We start from the raw sequence: 14,965 nt of genomic DNA on the forward strand, positions 1-14,965 counted from the left end.
GCGTCGGATTCACTGCCGCTTTCCGTCGCCACTGGTCGCGAGTCGCTCACTTTGAGGAAGCTATTGGAATTATCGTTGTAGTTAAACTATAAAGTACCTTCTTGTTCAATAGCCGGTGTGTGGACAACCTTCTCGTAGATGGCTTGTCGCCACGTAGCGTCGGATTCACTGCCGCTTTCCGTCGCCACTGGTCGCGAGTCGCTCACTTTGAGGAAGCTATTGGAATTATCGTTGTAGTTAAACTATAAAGTACCTTCTTGTTCAATAGCCGGTGTGTAGACAACTTTCTCATAGATGGTTTGTCGCCACGTAGCGTCGGATTCACTGCCGCTTGCCGTCGCCACTGGTCGCGAGTCGCTCACTTTGAGGAAGCTATTGGAATTATCGTTGTAGTTAAACTATAAAGTACCTTCTTGTTCAATAGCCGGTGTGTGGACAACCTTCTCGTAGATGGCTTGTCGCCACGTAGCGTCGGATTCACTGCCGCTTGCCGTCGCCACTGGTCGCGAGTCGCTCACTTTGAGGAAGCTGTTAGAAATATCGTTGTCAGTTAAACTATAACCTTAGGCACAGTAGGCATCTTAAAAAACAGATTCAGATGTCTCCCTTAATGTCTGCTATTAGACCTACCTACCTGCCAAATTTCATGATTCTAGGTCAATTGGAAGTACCCTGTAGGTTTCTTGGCAGACCGACAGACAGACAGACAACAAAGTGATCCTATAAGGGTTCCGTTTTTCCTTCTGAGGTAGGGAACCCTAAAAACGCTGAAATAGCCACCAGCGTGTTTAAAACGTGTTTATACTGAAAAAAAAAACCTCGAAAAAAGATGGCTACCTCAAAACAGATGGTTTGTTTGGTGACCATTTTAAATACGGACGCGAATGTTACTTCTATCCGAAAAAAAATCTGAGTGACTATCAAGTATAAGGAATTGTTACTTAAAAAGATAGATAAACAGCCGTACTCAGAGTCGCTAATCGTTACTTAAGATTGAGTTAAAACAAGACAGATTTATGTGAGAGATATAGCTCTGTCTCGTTTGAACTAAACTTAAGTAACGATTAAGCTACTCTGAGTACGGCAGTAAGTATAGAATACGTACATTTTAGGAAGTCATGTAGTAACACCAATATCACTTACATGTCCATCATAGGAGAGTTCACTGTAGAGGTGTCGTCTTTGATTTCTTCGACGACTTCGTCAAATGATACATTGTTTGCTTTTGGAGTAGACGGCTGATCTGCAACAATTTTTTTTAATTTTCAATTATTGACCTAAAACTCCTCCTATATTTTACTCCATAGCTCCATTAAATGAAAACCGCTCTTCCTTCTTTCTCTCTCTCTCTTTGCCTTTCAACAACTCACAAAAAGTGTTGCGCCTACGCTTAGAGGCGCCCACAGTCTCAATTTCGTATCAAAATTTTGAAACCTAGGCCAAGATAGCCTTAAATTATTATAGTCATGGTATTTTCCACGTATTTTCAAGAGTTATTATTTGGATGAAAAATCGATGACGATGAATCGAATGATTTATCAAAAAAAAAATACCTAAGTACATAGCGAATTTGCTTATAAATTGCTTTTTGGGCAAAGTATCATTGAGTGACAAAATTGGCTAGTTTGACGATAACTATACCAGCTGCCCTACCGCGGTTGTTTGACAGCTACAATGTCACAATCGCAATCATCTCTGATTGGTTAATGCTCGCTCACTATTGGCCACAATGCATTGTTGTAACAAGAATCGCACAAATTCAGCCAATCGGAACAATTGAGATTGTAACAATGATTGATGCAGGTTTTAGACAATCGCCCTGCAGATATTACTATAAGACGTCTTATTTAGGAAGGTGGAATAAGCCCTTTAAGCTAAAAAAAATAAAAACCGACTTCGATACCCAAGCACTAAAAATTGAAAAATAATTTAATTTATTACCGAATATATTATGTATACAAGAGTTAATATAGTTCCATAATAATATTTTTTGGTGCTGGTGCCAATTAGCTTTAGCTGCGCGAATCGTCTAGACTTCATATTTTAATGAGACTCCACAATGGCACCTCATTGGCACCGACCCCAAAAATATTATTATGGAACTATATTAACTCTTGTATACATAATATATTCGGTAATAAGTTAAATTATTTTTCAATTTTTAGTGTTTGTGTATCGAAGTCGGTTTTTATTTTTTTTTGTAAAAAAATTTTATTTCACAATTTTTAGTGATCCCATGGAATTATGCTATGACTGGTTAAAAATCTACTGTTTACTAAGCTATTACACTGATCGCGAGCAATTTACTCTTATCCGTTGAGGAGTTCCAGTATCTATCTTCGAAGATGTTCATCAGATCTTCACCAAATTTAAATGGGACCAACTTTGAAGTATACCCTTTCAAACAAAAAAAGAATTTTCAAAATCGGTCCAGGCGTCTTCGAGTAATCAGGGAACATACATAAAAAATAAAAAAAAATAAAAAAAAGATTCCGACGAATTGAGAACCTCCTCCTTTTTTTGAAGTCGGTTAAAAAACAGTGAAGAAAGCCAGTGAAACTTCTTGGTAAAAGGTGTTACGTTTTCCGTTACGGGGTCGCCATTCAAGATCTTTGGGATCTCAACGTCTATAGGTTCTTTGAGAAGCTATGTTTATTGTATGTTATATGAAATTACTCACTGTCATCCATATACCCTGGAGTCATAGATTTGCCTCGTTGTCTGTCCGGGGTGGCAAAGTCACCGCTGTTGTTGTCAGAAGAAGCTGTTTCCAGCACCAGCGGGGGCGGGATTGGGGAAGGCTCCTATAAAATACAAAAATTTTGACTTTTCCATACAGATTCCTTTGCTCATGCGAACGGAATAGTGGTTTAGTTGTTCTTACTCGCATAGAAGAAACTATCCCAGAAAGCATTTTTTGACATTTTATAAATATATATGTAATAAACATATTCGATGTATTAATGATGTTAGTAATGTATTAATGATCGATGTATTAATAATGTGTTTAGGTTTATAAAATCAGTGTTTTAATAATTCAAAATTATATAAAACACTAGCTTATGCTCGCGACTTCGTCCGCGTGGACTACTCAAATTTCAAACCCCTATTTCACCTCCTAAGGCTACCTGTCCACTGGTGCGGAGCGGAGCGGAGATGTGTTGGGCAAACCAATCAGAATGTCGGTAAATAACGTGATAATTTTATTCCGTCATCTCAAAAAACTCTGATTAGTCAACTATACACATCTCCGCTCCGCTCCGCACCAGTGGACAGGCAGCCTTAGGGGTTGAATTTTCAAAAATCCTTTCTTAGCGGATGCCTACGTCATAATAGCTATCTGCATGCCAAATTTCAGCCCGATCCGTCCAGTAGTTTGCGCTGTGCGTTGATAGATCAGTCAGTCAGTCAGTCAGTCAGTCAGTCAGTCAGTCAGTCAGTCAGTCAGTCACCTTTTCCTTTTATATATTTAGATATGTAATAAACATCGTTGTATTAATGATGTTAGTAATGTATTAATGATCGATGTATTAATAATGTGTTTAGGTTTATAAAATCAGTGTTTTAATAATTCAAAATTATATAAAACATTAAATGGATTTATTGTTTGCAATAAAGCAACGCATACAAATAATATAAAATGAAATAATAAGAATTGATTTAAACTATTAATTTTCTCTGAGAGGAGACCTGTGCTCTGTAGTGAGCCAGTGAAACAGAATTTATGTCTATTTTTATGCATAGTAGTTTTTGATTTATCGTACAAAATGGCGGAAAAAATACCCGAGTATGGAACCCTCGGTGCGCGAGTCTGACTCGCACTTTTCCGAACAATTTTCGGTTGATAGTCCGGATAATCGCGAATCCGTATAACCGAAGGCCGGATAATCGAGTTTCTACTGTAGTTACCTTTTTCATAGCTGGAGGAAAGACTTCTTCCTTGCTCTGTCGTCGTTTCAGCAAGTGGTCGAAGCCGCTTGACAGAGAACGTTTCGCTTTCATGAATATCGTACTGCCTCCCAGGTATTGATTGAGGAACTCTGATCTAGAAATCGTGAAAGAGTAAAATCAATATTAATCTCTATATATATAAATGAATCGCTAAATGACAGGTTGCTGATCGCAAATCTCAAGAACAGCTGAACCGTATTCGCTAATTCTTTTTTCATAATATTCCTTGAAGTACGAGGATGGTTCTTACGGCGAGAAAAAATTTAAAAAAATCCTGAAAAAGAATCGACTGTTAGGCGGTACGAATTTCGCCAGGGCAGCTAGTTATTTATAGAAACTATAACCTCCTATAAATTATGACGGATCAAAAACTTAATGCCTTTAGGTACCATAATTTTTTTTTAAATTTACAGTAGAGAGTATTTAGACTGGCTGGCTGACTGACTGACTGGCTTGGCTGCAATCAGAGCTGCTGGTAAGTGTTGATGCAGCCAAAGGTGAGGTGCGTTTAGAAGATGCCTATTCACTCTTGACTTGAAGGTGAGAAACTGATATCGGAAGGGCGTTCTATATCCTAGCGGTTCAAATTACTAACGAGGAGTCAACGAGAAGGTAAAGAGGAATTTACACGTATGTAGGTACTTTTCGAATAACGATACGTTATATTTTTACTTTAAAATTAATATTTTAAAAAAAGTAGTGTTTACCTATTTTCTGCAGTATCATGAACATGTCTCAACTGCTTCGACTCGCAATGCGCCCGCAGCAGCATCATCAGGAATGCGTTGTGTTCACTCACCTAATAAATAAGTTCAATTTTACCTAATAAATTTATCTACGCTCATATCTTAAAATGCTGATTATGAAATCAAAATGTGTCACATATTGAACTATATTCACAAACATCTTTAATATAAAAATAAATCATTCAACGCTGTTTTGTTAGGAAAGTATTTGCAAAATAATGCTTTAAAATGATTTTCTGCATGGCACAATATAACTACCTGTTCCATGTCAATCCGCACTAGCTTGATATTGTAGAAAGACAGAAAGGAGAAGATCCGCAGGAGAACTAGAGTAACCGACATAGCTCAACGGGTTGCGAAGCTGAAGTGGCAATGGGCAGGGCACATACTTCGTACAACCGATAGACGCTGGGATCTCTAAGCGCGTTGGAAGACCTGCATTAGGTGGGCAGTCGCAGAGAGCCGTTAGATTGCGGCGGCGCAAGACTGTGGCGTGTGGAAATTCCTACAAGCTATGTCTAACAATGGACGTCTATCTGCTTGTACGGGAGCGGTGTGCGGGCTCGACCGTACCAAAGGGGAGATCTCCCACCGAGCGGTTGGTTGTGCTCGGTAGCGCCAGCTGGGCCGACGGTTGTATCTTGAAACTTCTATATATAGTCGATTGCAGAACACTCTGTTAGTGCGAGTACTGTCGGCGGTACATTTGTTCGGGACTACGTCATTGATTGAACAGCGCCATCTAGTTTGTACTGTGGCAACCGCCACATGCTCATAATGATGATGTTGATGGATCCGCATTGGGCCAGCCTGGCGGACATAAGCCATTCTCATTCTGAGAGGATAATGGTACCGTGCTCAATAATGGGCTAGCGATTGGTTGATCACTTAGGTTGGGATATCTTAAATATATAAAAGGTGACTGACTGACTGACTGACTGACTGATCTAACAACACACAGCTCAAACTATTGGACGGATCGGGCTGAAAAGCATGCAGATAGCTATTATGACGTAGGCATCCGCTAAGAAAGGATTTTTGAAAATTCAACCCCTAAGGAGAAATTGGGGTTTAAAATTTGTGTAGTGCAGCGGACGAAGTCGCGAGCATAAGCTAGTGATGGTAAAGATAATATATTTGAACTAAAGCATAGTTATTAGTAAGCTGTGATAGGACGTCCGCCTTCTAATCGGAGGTCGGGGGTTCGATCCCGGGCACCTCTAACTTTTCCGAGTTATGTGCGTTTTAATTAATTAAATACCACTTGCTTTCGTTAAAGGAAAGGAAAACATCGTGAGGAAACCTGCATGCCTGAGAGTTCTCCATAATGTTCTCAAAGGTGTGTGAAGTCTGCCAATCCGCACATGGCCAGCGTGGTAGACTACGACCAAAACCCATCTCACTCTGAGAGGAGACCCGTGCTCTGTAGTGAGCCGGTGATGGGCTGATCATGATGATGATAGTTATTATAAGTCCTATTACCTCATAGATATGATTAGTCCCTCCTTGATACTTAGTGACAATGAGATCCTGTTCCTCTTCAGGCAACTGTTCGATACGACGAAGTATGAACGCGTGAGTTTTCTTCTCATTCATACCTGTTGAGACAATCTTTATTGCAGTAAGTGCAGATCATGAGGTCCCAGGTTTGAATCCTGGGTCGGGTCAAGAGTCATTGGGATTTTCTGTTAAAAAATTCTCAGTAGCATTTTTATTTTCATTTTTTAGTAGCTGATACCCGCGACTTCGTACGCGTGGATTTAGGTTTTTAAAAATCCCATAGGAACTCTTTGATTGTCTGGGATAAAAAGTAGCCTATGTCCTTCCCCGGGATGCAAGCTATCTCTGTACCAAATTTCGTCAAAATCGGTTGAACGGTTGAGCCGTGAAAATGTAGCAGACAGACAGACAGACACACTTTGACATTTATAATATTAAGTATGGATATTAGTATGGATTAGATGTACCTTCTATATCGTGGCATAGTCTATGGTACCATAACATCGGGCAGTGTTCGCAGGTCATGTTGGGAGACTTGTCCCTTGATTTCTTCACCAGTTCCGCGTGCGCCACGAAAGCTTGCCTGATTGCTGGATCAATTAAGTATTTATAATATCTGTCCCGGCTTTACTCACGTGTTTAGTCGACGTTAGCCCGACTAGTTTCGAACCCATCCGGGGTGCTTTTTTAAGGGAGTCAGTTCGCGCACGCGTCGCGATTGCCGATTGCGATGTAAAGCCGGGACAGATATTATTTAAATAATGGAAAGTAATTAAGTATTTTTATAGCAAGACTAGCCTGAAGAGAGTAGAGAAGACAAGACTAGACTAGACTGACAATCCCAACTAGCCCGCGACTAGGTCCGTGTGGATTTACATTTTTCAAAATCCCGCGGGAACTCTTTAATGTTCCGGGATAAAAAGTAGCCTATGCGTTAATCCAGGGTATAATCTATCTCCGTTCCAAATTTCATCCAAATCCGTTCAGCCGTTTTTGCGTGATTGCGTAACAAACATCCAAACATCCACACTTTCACATTTATAATAATATTATATTAGGATTAGGATAAGAATTAGGATTAGGATATTCTACCTATGTCCAGCAGTGGACGTGTATCGGTTGATGATGATGATGATGATGATTCTACCTAATATTATTTTTTTAAAGAATATTAGCCATATTAAATGACTAATATTCCCCTTTCCTCTCCAATTAAGCGTCAGGCTTGTGCTAGGAGTAGGTACGACAATAGTGCAACGGGTGGGGTTTGAACCGTCGACCTTGCGGTTTTCAGTCCACTCCTATACCGGTTGAGCTATTGAGGCTCAAATATTCTATCTAACTTAAGTAACTTAAAAATTTCGTGTACTACCTAATCTATTTTTAACACTATTTAAGCGGTTAAATAGATTAAACTCACCATTAACAACCTCAGTGGCAACCGAGTCACTCTCACACTTGAACACATAGCACGCATAGCTGTCATTAGTCTCTCGACACACAAAGCCGAAGTGCTCCCTGTTGGCTCTCCCTAACACGCAGCTGGCCACGTCCTTGAACGCTCTGTGAAGAAGAATTTGCTTTCTATCCGGGCTGATTAGACGTAGTTCTGATCTACCGACCTGGAAAATACAAATCTATACATAACTAGCTCACCCGGCCAACTTCGTACCGCCTAACAGTCGATTCTTTATTGTTTTGCCTTCCCGGAACCCTTCCACTAATACTTAAACTTTATGGTATGGTATTAAAGTTCAAATTGACTTTTAAGTATTATTACGAATCTTTTGTATGGGAATAAGAAAGCTCAGAGTCACTCAGCGGGTGATAGAGAGAGCTATGCTTGGAGTTTCACTACGTGATCAAATCAGCAATGAGGAGGTACGTTCATACGTAGGAGTAACAGAGTAACCGACATAGCTCAACGGGTTGCGACTTGCGAAGGTGAAGTGGCAATTCGAAATTTCGAAAAACCGCTAGACTTAGGGGTCCCAAGGTGCTGGAATAGCGGACCCCCCTTGAGGTGCAAGACCGTGGCGTGTACAAGAGACCTATGTCCAGCAGCGGGCGTCTATTGGTTGATGATGATGAAGCTAATATACAGCGCCAAACATTGGGCCTAGAAACATGTATAAACTTGTATAAAGTAACGTTTTTAATGTGGTCTTAAGTTTTCCCATTAAGAAAGGATTTTCAGATATTCTACCACGCCTAATACCATAATTATTATTTACATTGAATAGAAACACCATTAAATAAATACAAGCAGATATTTTCCCTTATTTTGTTACAGGCCATGCTATAATATGAAAGAAGAAATAATACGTCACAGACACCTAAGAGAATAAGCCATAAAATATTATTACCTGAAACAGCATTGTCCGATTTTGCTCTCCAATCAAATGAGCCAATGGTGTCTTCAAATTCAAAGTACCAATCGATGCAGACCTGTCTCTCATGAATGGTTTGTTTTCTGCCAAAACCTGTTTCTTCTTTTCATTGACTGTTTCGTTTGATTTTACAGGTATTTCTTGAAAACTTATTTTTTTCAAATCCTTTGTTTTAGATTCAGCATGCTTATTGTTTAATACAGATTTATTTTCTGCAAAAGTCTGTTTGGTTGTGTCGTTTGTCTCTGTAAATGCTACATTGGAGTCTATTGCTGTTTTCGCTGTTGTATTATCGATTTGGTTTTGAATTCCAATAGGAATGTTAAGTAATGGATCAACCTGTTCTGTGATACGATTAAAAGGGTTATTGTTGTCTATAACATTTGGAATGGGAACTTTTTTATTTATAGTTTTCTCTAAATTGATTAAACTAGACGTATGGATTGGAGTAACATTTGGTGACTTCCGTAAATTTTCGTCATGTTTTTCCTCATCCTCATCAACAGTACCTAAGTTGTTTTTTGGTATATTGACTATTAATACTGAAGGCTCTAAAGGCAATGGATTTTTAGTTTTCTTGTCAAGTCTCTCTTTACTGAACGTATCGAACTCTTCGTCTACTTCATTGTTTTCAAGTTTTGGAATATTATCAACACTCTTCCAAGGATTGCTTTTGTCTGGTTCTAAAGGTGTTGTACTTGGTATAAGATTATTATTGTTTTGTACATATCGTTGCATTGCCTTTTCGTGCGAGCCTTTAATGTTTTCTCCAGAATCACTACTGTCTTGAGAATCCTGAAAAAATATTATGATATGATGAAATTGTTTCAAATGGTTATCCATAAAATTTTAAAAGTAAATTCGTACCCCTGAAGAAGGCAATAAACTGTGCCGCCTCGAATTTTTTACTTTATCGGCCTCATGTTGTGCAAATTTGTGTAGAGCATCATCTATTAGAGATTCTGGAACCTTTCTTTGTGATATGCGCACTTTCCCTATGTATAGAACCTGAAAGGAAGAAACCAATAAAATTGTATGTTCTGGAGTAGGGATTATTATAACCGGAATCACCAAAAACTTTTGGTTTTAGTACTAACCTCAAAGAAATGCGAATCCGAAGGAGAGAGATCAGCGCATAACGATGTCAGGGCAGATGCGTTGCTCACACTACGCACCAACCCGGAAGACTCATTGCTCCTGAAAACAACCAGTACGTCGATTTCGTAAAACCTGCACCAACAATCTCAATTGTTGTGATTGGCTGAATTTGTGCGATTCTTGTTGCAACAATGCATTGTAGCCAATAGTGAGCGGGCGTCGACCAATCAGAGGTGATTGCGATCGTGATATTGTAGCTGTCATTCTACCGCAATCGCGGCCCTGCTTCATTATGCCTTACAAGAGCTTGGTACCTACAAGTTTTCCGCTCTTCCAAACTCTACTTCAGGTAAGCAAGCACGGAGTTAATACTACAGAGATCAGGTCAAACTTAAAGTAATTTCTCGAGTCCGTGTATTTCCATTTGACCTCAACGACCTTACAGTATCATTCATTTACTGAATCACACAAAGTGTGGTAAGAGTTCATAGCGTAACTTCTTTTTTACAATTTGACTAGCTTATGCTCGTGAATTTGTCCGCGTGGACTACACAAATTTTAAACTCCTATCTCACCCCCTTGGAGGTTGAATTTTCAAAAATCCTTTCTTAGCGGATGCCTACGTCATAATAGCTATCTGCATGCCAAATTTCAGCCCGATCCGTCCAGTAGTTTGAGCTGTGCGTTGATAGATCCTCCGATTAGAAGGCGGACGTCCTAACCACTAGGCTATCACAGCTTGATAGATTGCAATGGTACCTACAGATTGGAACTGCAGTTCCCTGGCAGCGATATGGCTGGGTTGCTCCAGGGGTAGTGCTCGGCGCCGTTCTGCTGCTGGAAGCCCGCGTTCCTCATCACATTCAGGGAGCCCGTAGAACCACCCTTGGGGCTGGGCGCCCCAGGGGACGGGTCCCGCATCTGGGTGAAGAGATCTGTCACCTGAAATAGAAATTATGTATAATTTCTGTTAATAACTGGCAGGTGTAGTTAGGTGTCTTTTAGCACAAGTAAAGGAAATAATCTGAAAATCGTTTTCCATTTAAAATTGCAATAGTATGAATGATTATTGAAAAAAAAGACTGATACATTTAATTTTGTTATGCTTTTATTAGAATTTAAGAAGATTTTAAGGTAAATGATAAAAAGTCATAAGAAAGCTCAGAGTCACTCAGCGGGCGATGGAGAGAGAGAGATGCTTGGAGTTTCTCTACGTGACCAAATCAGAAATCAGGAGATCCGTAGGAGAACTAGAGTAACCGACATAGCTCAACGGGTTGCGAAGCTGAACTGGCAATGGGCAGGGCACATAGTTCGTACAACCGATAGACGTTGGGGTCCCAAGGTGCTGGAATGGCGACCTCGCACCGGAAGACGCAGCGTTGGAAGACCCAAACTAGATGGACGGACGACATCAGACGAGTCGCAGGGACCCGCTGGATCCAGGCGGCGCAAGAGTGTGGCGTGTGGAAGTCCCTACAAGAGACCTATGTCCAGCAGTGGATGTCTATCTAGTCTATCTAGTGTTAGGGTAATTCCGGGGGAGATGGCCGTACGGTAGAGATGGCCAATACATAAAAAATCGACAAGTAGACAGTAAATGGCACTAATATCAGTTTAGTACGCTTCCTTTCGCGACCGGCGACAGGTTTCCGTGAGTTTTTGTCAAAAATGTAAGTAAATTCCACTTTTTTGGTTGATTAAACATTTCATATAAGGCAGGGGGTTATCATAATACGTGGTGGCAAAAAGATTTTACAATATTTGCATGTTTTAGCACAGTTATTGTAAAGTAATTAAGTTTCCACGCATTTTAACCTATAAATTATAAATCATAGTTGCGTGTTTCTTTTTTTAATTCATATGGCCATCTCTCCCGGACAATCGGGATAGATGGCCTATTGTTAGAAAACGCAAAGCCATTCGGAGGATCTCAGACAGTAGCTGTGAAGAAGTTCCCTTCTCCCTTTGTGATACTTCTGAAAGTGAGAATGAAGACAACGAAGAAGATAACAGTTGAGGTTGTGGATAAAATTATCACAAGACCCAACTCGTCGAAGACTGGCTGCAATGTAATATTTGTATGCTTTGGACGCATGAAAACTGTACGGAGTTTGAGGATATGTGCTCTGACTGCGGTAATAAGAAAAAGAAGGAGTTGAAAGGACGTAAGGGCAAAGGGAAAGGGAAAAAGAGTACTGGCTATCTCTCCCCGACTCCTATGGCCATCATACCCGGACAATCTGGGAGAGATGGCCAATCGTAAGTTTTTTTATTTCGTGCCAGGTTGATTACTTTTGTTTATTTTAAGACTGGTTATTGTTAACATTTGATAACAGATATAATTAAAGTTTCGTTTGTGATTAAAGTAACTGTTTGATTTATTATAATTCATTGACAATCAGTCCTCAAAGTTAGTGGGGCCATCTCCCCCGGAATTACCCTATACCTACATACTAAGACAAAAAAAAATAGGTTGTCCGGCCTTTTTACCCAAATGTCCGGCTAAACTGACTAGTCTGTTCGGCTTTAAGACCTGGCAACCCTAGCTACAACGCATTGTTGCAACAAGAATCACAACAACAATTGAGATTGTAATAATGATTGATGCAGGTTTTACGAGATCGACCTGCAGATTTTTAACTATAGGTACTTACGTCGTCGATCAGTTGCTCCGTTTTTGCGTGATTGAAGGATCAACCAACAAACACACTTTCGTATATTTATAATATGAATAGTGAAGGGTAGTGATACTAGAATTTATTGCCGGAAAATGCCGAGAAAATACTACATTGAAGCTAATATTACAAGAAGCAATATCAATCTAACAAGTTTGTTGACAAACATTGTATCCTTGATTGGCATCTGAACTAATAGAGAGAGAGAGAGCCAGCGAAGGCCAGACCTTCGTTATTTTATAAAGCCGAAAGTTTAAGACACCCTTAGAGGGTGTCTGGCAGGGGGTCGCCTCGAGTCTAAGGGTGTAATCTATAGAGCGCACTCTGACTTTGCTTAGACTTAAGACAGAGTTAAAACAAGACAGGTGTATATCTCTCACATAAATCTGTCTCGTTTTAACTCAATCTAAATCTGAGTAAAGTCAAAGTGCGCTCTATAGAACTCAGCCTAAGTGTATGGCAATGCATGACGTGATTTCTAATACTATTCCGAAGAAAATAAAAAAAATGCACTTTGTACTTTGACGAAAAAAAAAATTTTTTTTTAATTCACATACAAGTTAGCCCTTGACTGCAATCTCACCTGGTGGTAAGTGATGATGCAGTCTAAGATGATAGCGGGCTAACCTGGAAGGGGTATGGCAGTTTTTAGTAATCCCATACCCCTTTGGTTTCTATACGGCATCGTACCGGAACGCTAAATCGCTTGGCGGCACGGCTTTGCCGGTAGGGTGGTAACTAGCCACGGCCGAAGCCTCCCACCAGACCAGACCAGAAATTTAGAAATTATAAAATTCCAAACCCCTGCCAGGAATCGAACCCGGGACCTCCCACTAATAAGACCACAGCGCTCACCACTGCGCCAGGGAGGTCGTCAAAAACACCTTTATTACCTGTTACCTCCCAAAGCCACATGATCCAAACTTCATAGTCACTGATCGTTCTTCCCTGTCTTGGGAACAATACGCAGAGAAACTCTCAGATTTTATAAAATAATGAAGGTCTGGCCCTCGCGGGCTCTTAGTCCATAGGTAGTTCTAACGTTGACCGCGAATCTAGTCGCCAAGCAATAATAGCTAATTGAAAGCTCGCCTGCCTCGTGGTATTTGACGTCACTAGCAGGTTAATAGATGGTGGCAGGTTGCAAGTACGCAAAGTTTTTCCTTGACCCTTGTGGTTTTATGCTCAACTAGATAATGCCCCGCGACTTCGTCTGCGTGGATGTAATTTTTAAAATATTGGAAATCATGCATTTTACATGATAAAAAACCGGCCAAGTGCGAGTCTAACCCTGTTTTTGTGTGATCTAACCCTAAATTCACGGTTTTCAGATTTTTCCCCAAATGTAAGCTATAAGATCTACTTACCTGCCAAATTTCATGATTCTAGGTCAACGGGAAGTACCCTGTAGGATTCTTGACAGACAGACAGACAGACAACAAAGTGATCCTATAAGGGTTCCGTTTTTCCTTTTGAGGTACGGAACCCTAAAAAGTAGCGTATGTGTTAATCCAAAGTAAAATTCATCTCCATTCCAATACCAGCCAAATCCGTCTAGTAATTTTTGCGTGAAAGAGTACAAACAAACAAACACACAGAGGGAGAGAGAGAGAGAGAGACACACACACACACACACACACACACACATACAAAGTCCATGTTATTCATCAATCAAACATATCAGTTATTGTTGTTAATCGAAAAGACAGTACCTGCATACCTATAAGCAGGTATATCAGTTACCCGAAACTCGAGAAGTTTCCTGTTTGATTATATTCCAAGATTACTTTAGTTTTAAACTGCACAAAAAACAACGACTCATAGATACACAAGATTAATAATAGGTACTAGGTATTCTAATCTTAAAACTAAGAAAAAGTTGACTGTCAGTGGCGGCGTGGGAATCGAAGCTTGTATCCCTTTCAGATAGGACTTCGCGACAATACGACTGGGGTTGTGGACTGTATAGCTATGAATTATTATTATTTTACTAGGAATATTCAATGTTAGTTTTTGTTTATTCCTTAATCATTCTACTATTTAAACACATGCGTTCAAATATTTTCATAACACAAACACATATTATTTTGTGGCAGAAGTCCTCTAAGCTTAATTAGAGACGGCTGGCGTAATTTGGGACGTCCATAAGACCGCAATTACACCTGTAAGTTTTACTCACGTAAGTAGCTTTTATGATTAACTTACGACAAATTTACTAATGTATAGGTAAACACTCTTGTGTCATTTACCTTAGAAAATTTATGGTCAACTAGCTTATGCTCACGACTTCGTCTGCGTGGACTACACAAATTTCAAACCCTTATTTCACCCCCTTAGGGGTTGAATTTTCAAAAATCCTTTCTCAGCGGATGCTTACATCATAATAGCTATCTGCATGCCAAATTTCAGCTCAATCCGTCTAGTAGTTTGAGCTGTACGTTGATAGATCAGTCAGTCATTCCGTCACCTTTTCCTTTTATATTATTTAGATTAAGTACGTAATCTACTTACGTGAGTAAAACTTACAGGTGTAATCGCGGTCTAAGTTTGTTGATAAAGTTTAGTTTCAGTGAAATACTTATAGGAATACATTTTAGGTTTT

General features: G+C 39.8%; 1 protein-coding gene across 1 annotated transcript in view; it reads right to left on the reverse strand.

Moving 5' to 3' along the window:
• plx (PTB_TBC1D1_like and TBC domain-containing protein plx) overlaps positions 1 to 14,965 on the reverse strand; it is a 60,553-nt gene that overhangs the window by 13,328 nt on the left and 32,260 nt on the right. Inside the window, exons 5-15 of the mRNA XM_069501028.1 lie at positions 10,449 to 10,627; positions 9,685 to 9,784; positions 9,455 to 9,595; positions 8,564 to 9,382; positions 7,618 to 7,819; positions 6,665 to 6,787; positions 6,180 to 6,295; positions 4,659 to 4,750; positions 3,910 to 4,045; positions 2,681 to 2,804; positions 1,144 to 1,243 (exon numbers count right to left, since the gene is read on the reverse strand). Of these exons, the coding sequence (XP_069357129.1) occupies positions 1,144 to 1,243; positions 2,681 to 2,804; positions 3,910 to 4,045; positions 4,659 to 4,750; positions 6,180 to 6,295; positions 6,665 to 6,787; positions 7,618 to 7,819; positions 8,564 to 9,382; positions 9,455 to 9,595; positions 9,685 to 9,784; positions 10,449 to 10,627 (2,132 nt within the window). The remainder of the gene's footprint in view (positions 1 to 1,143; positions 1,244 to 2,680; positions 2,805 to 3,909; positions 4,046 to 4,658; positions 4,751 to 6,179; positions 6,296 to 6,664; positions 6,788 to 7,617; positions 7,820 to 8,563; positions 9,383 to 9,454; positions 9,596 to 9,684; positions 9,785 to 10,448; positions 10,628 to 14,965) is intronic.

Source organism: Maniola hyperantus, chromosome 9, assembly GCF_902806685.2.
Source record: "Maniola hyperantus chromosome 9, iAphHyp1.2, whole genome shotgun sequence".
NCBI lineage: Eukaryota > Metazoa > Arthropoda > Insecta > Lepidoptera > Nymphalidae > Maniola > Maniola hyperantus.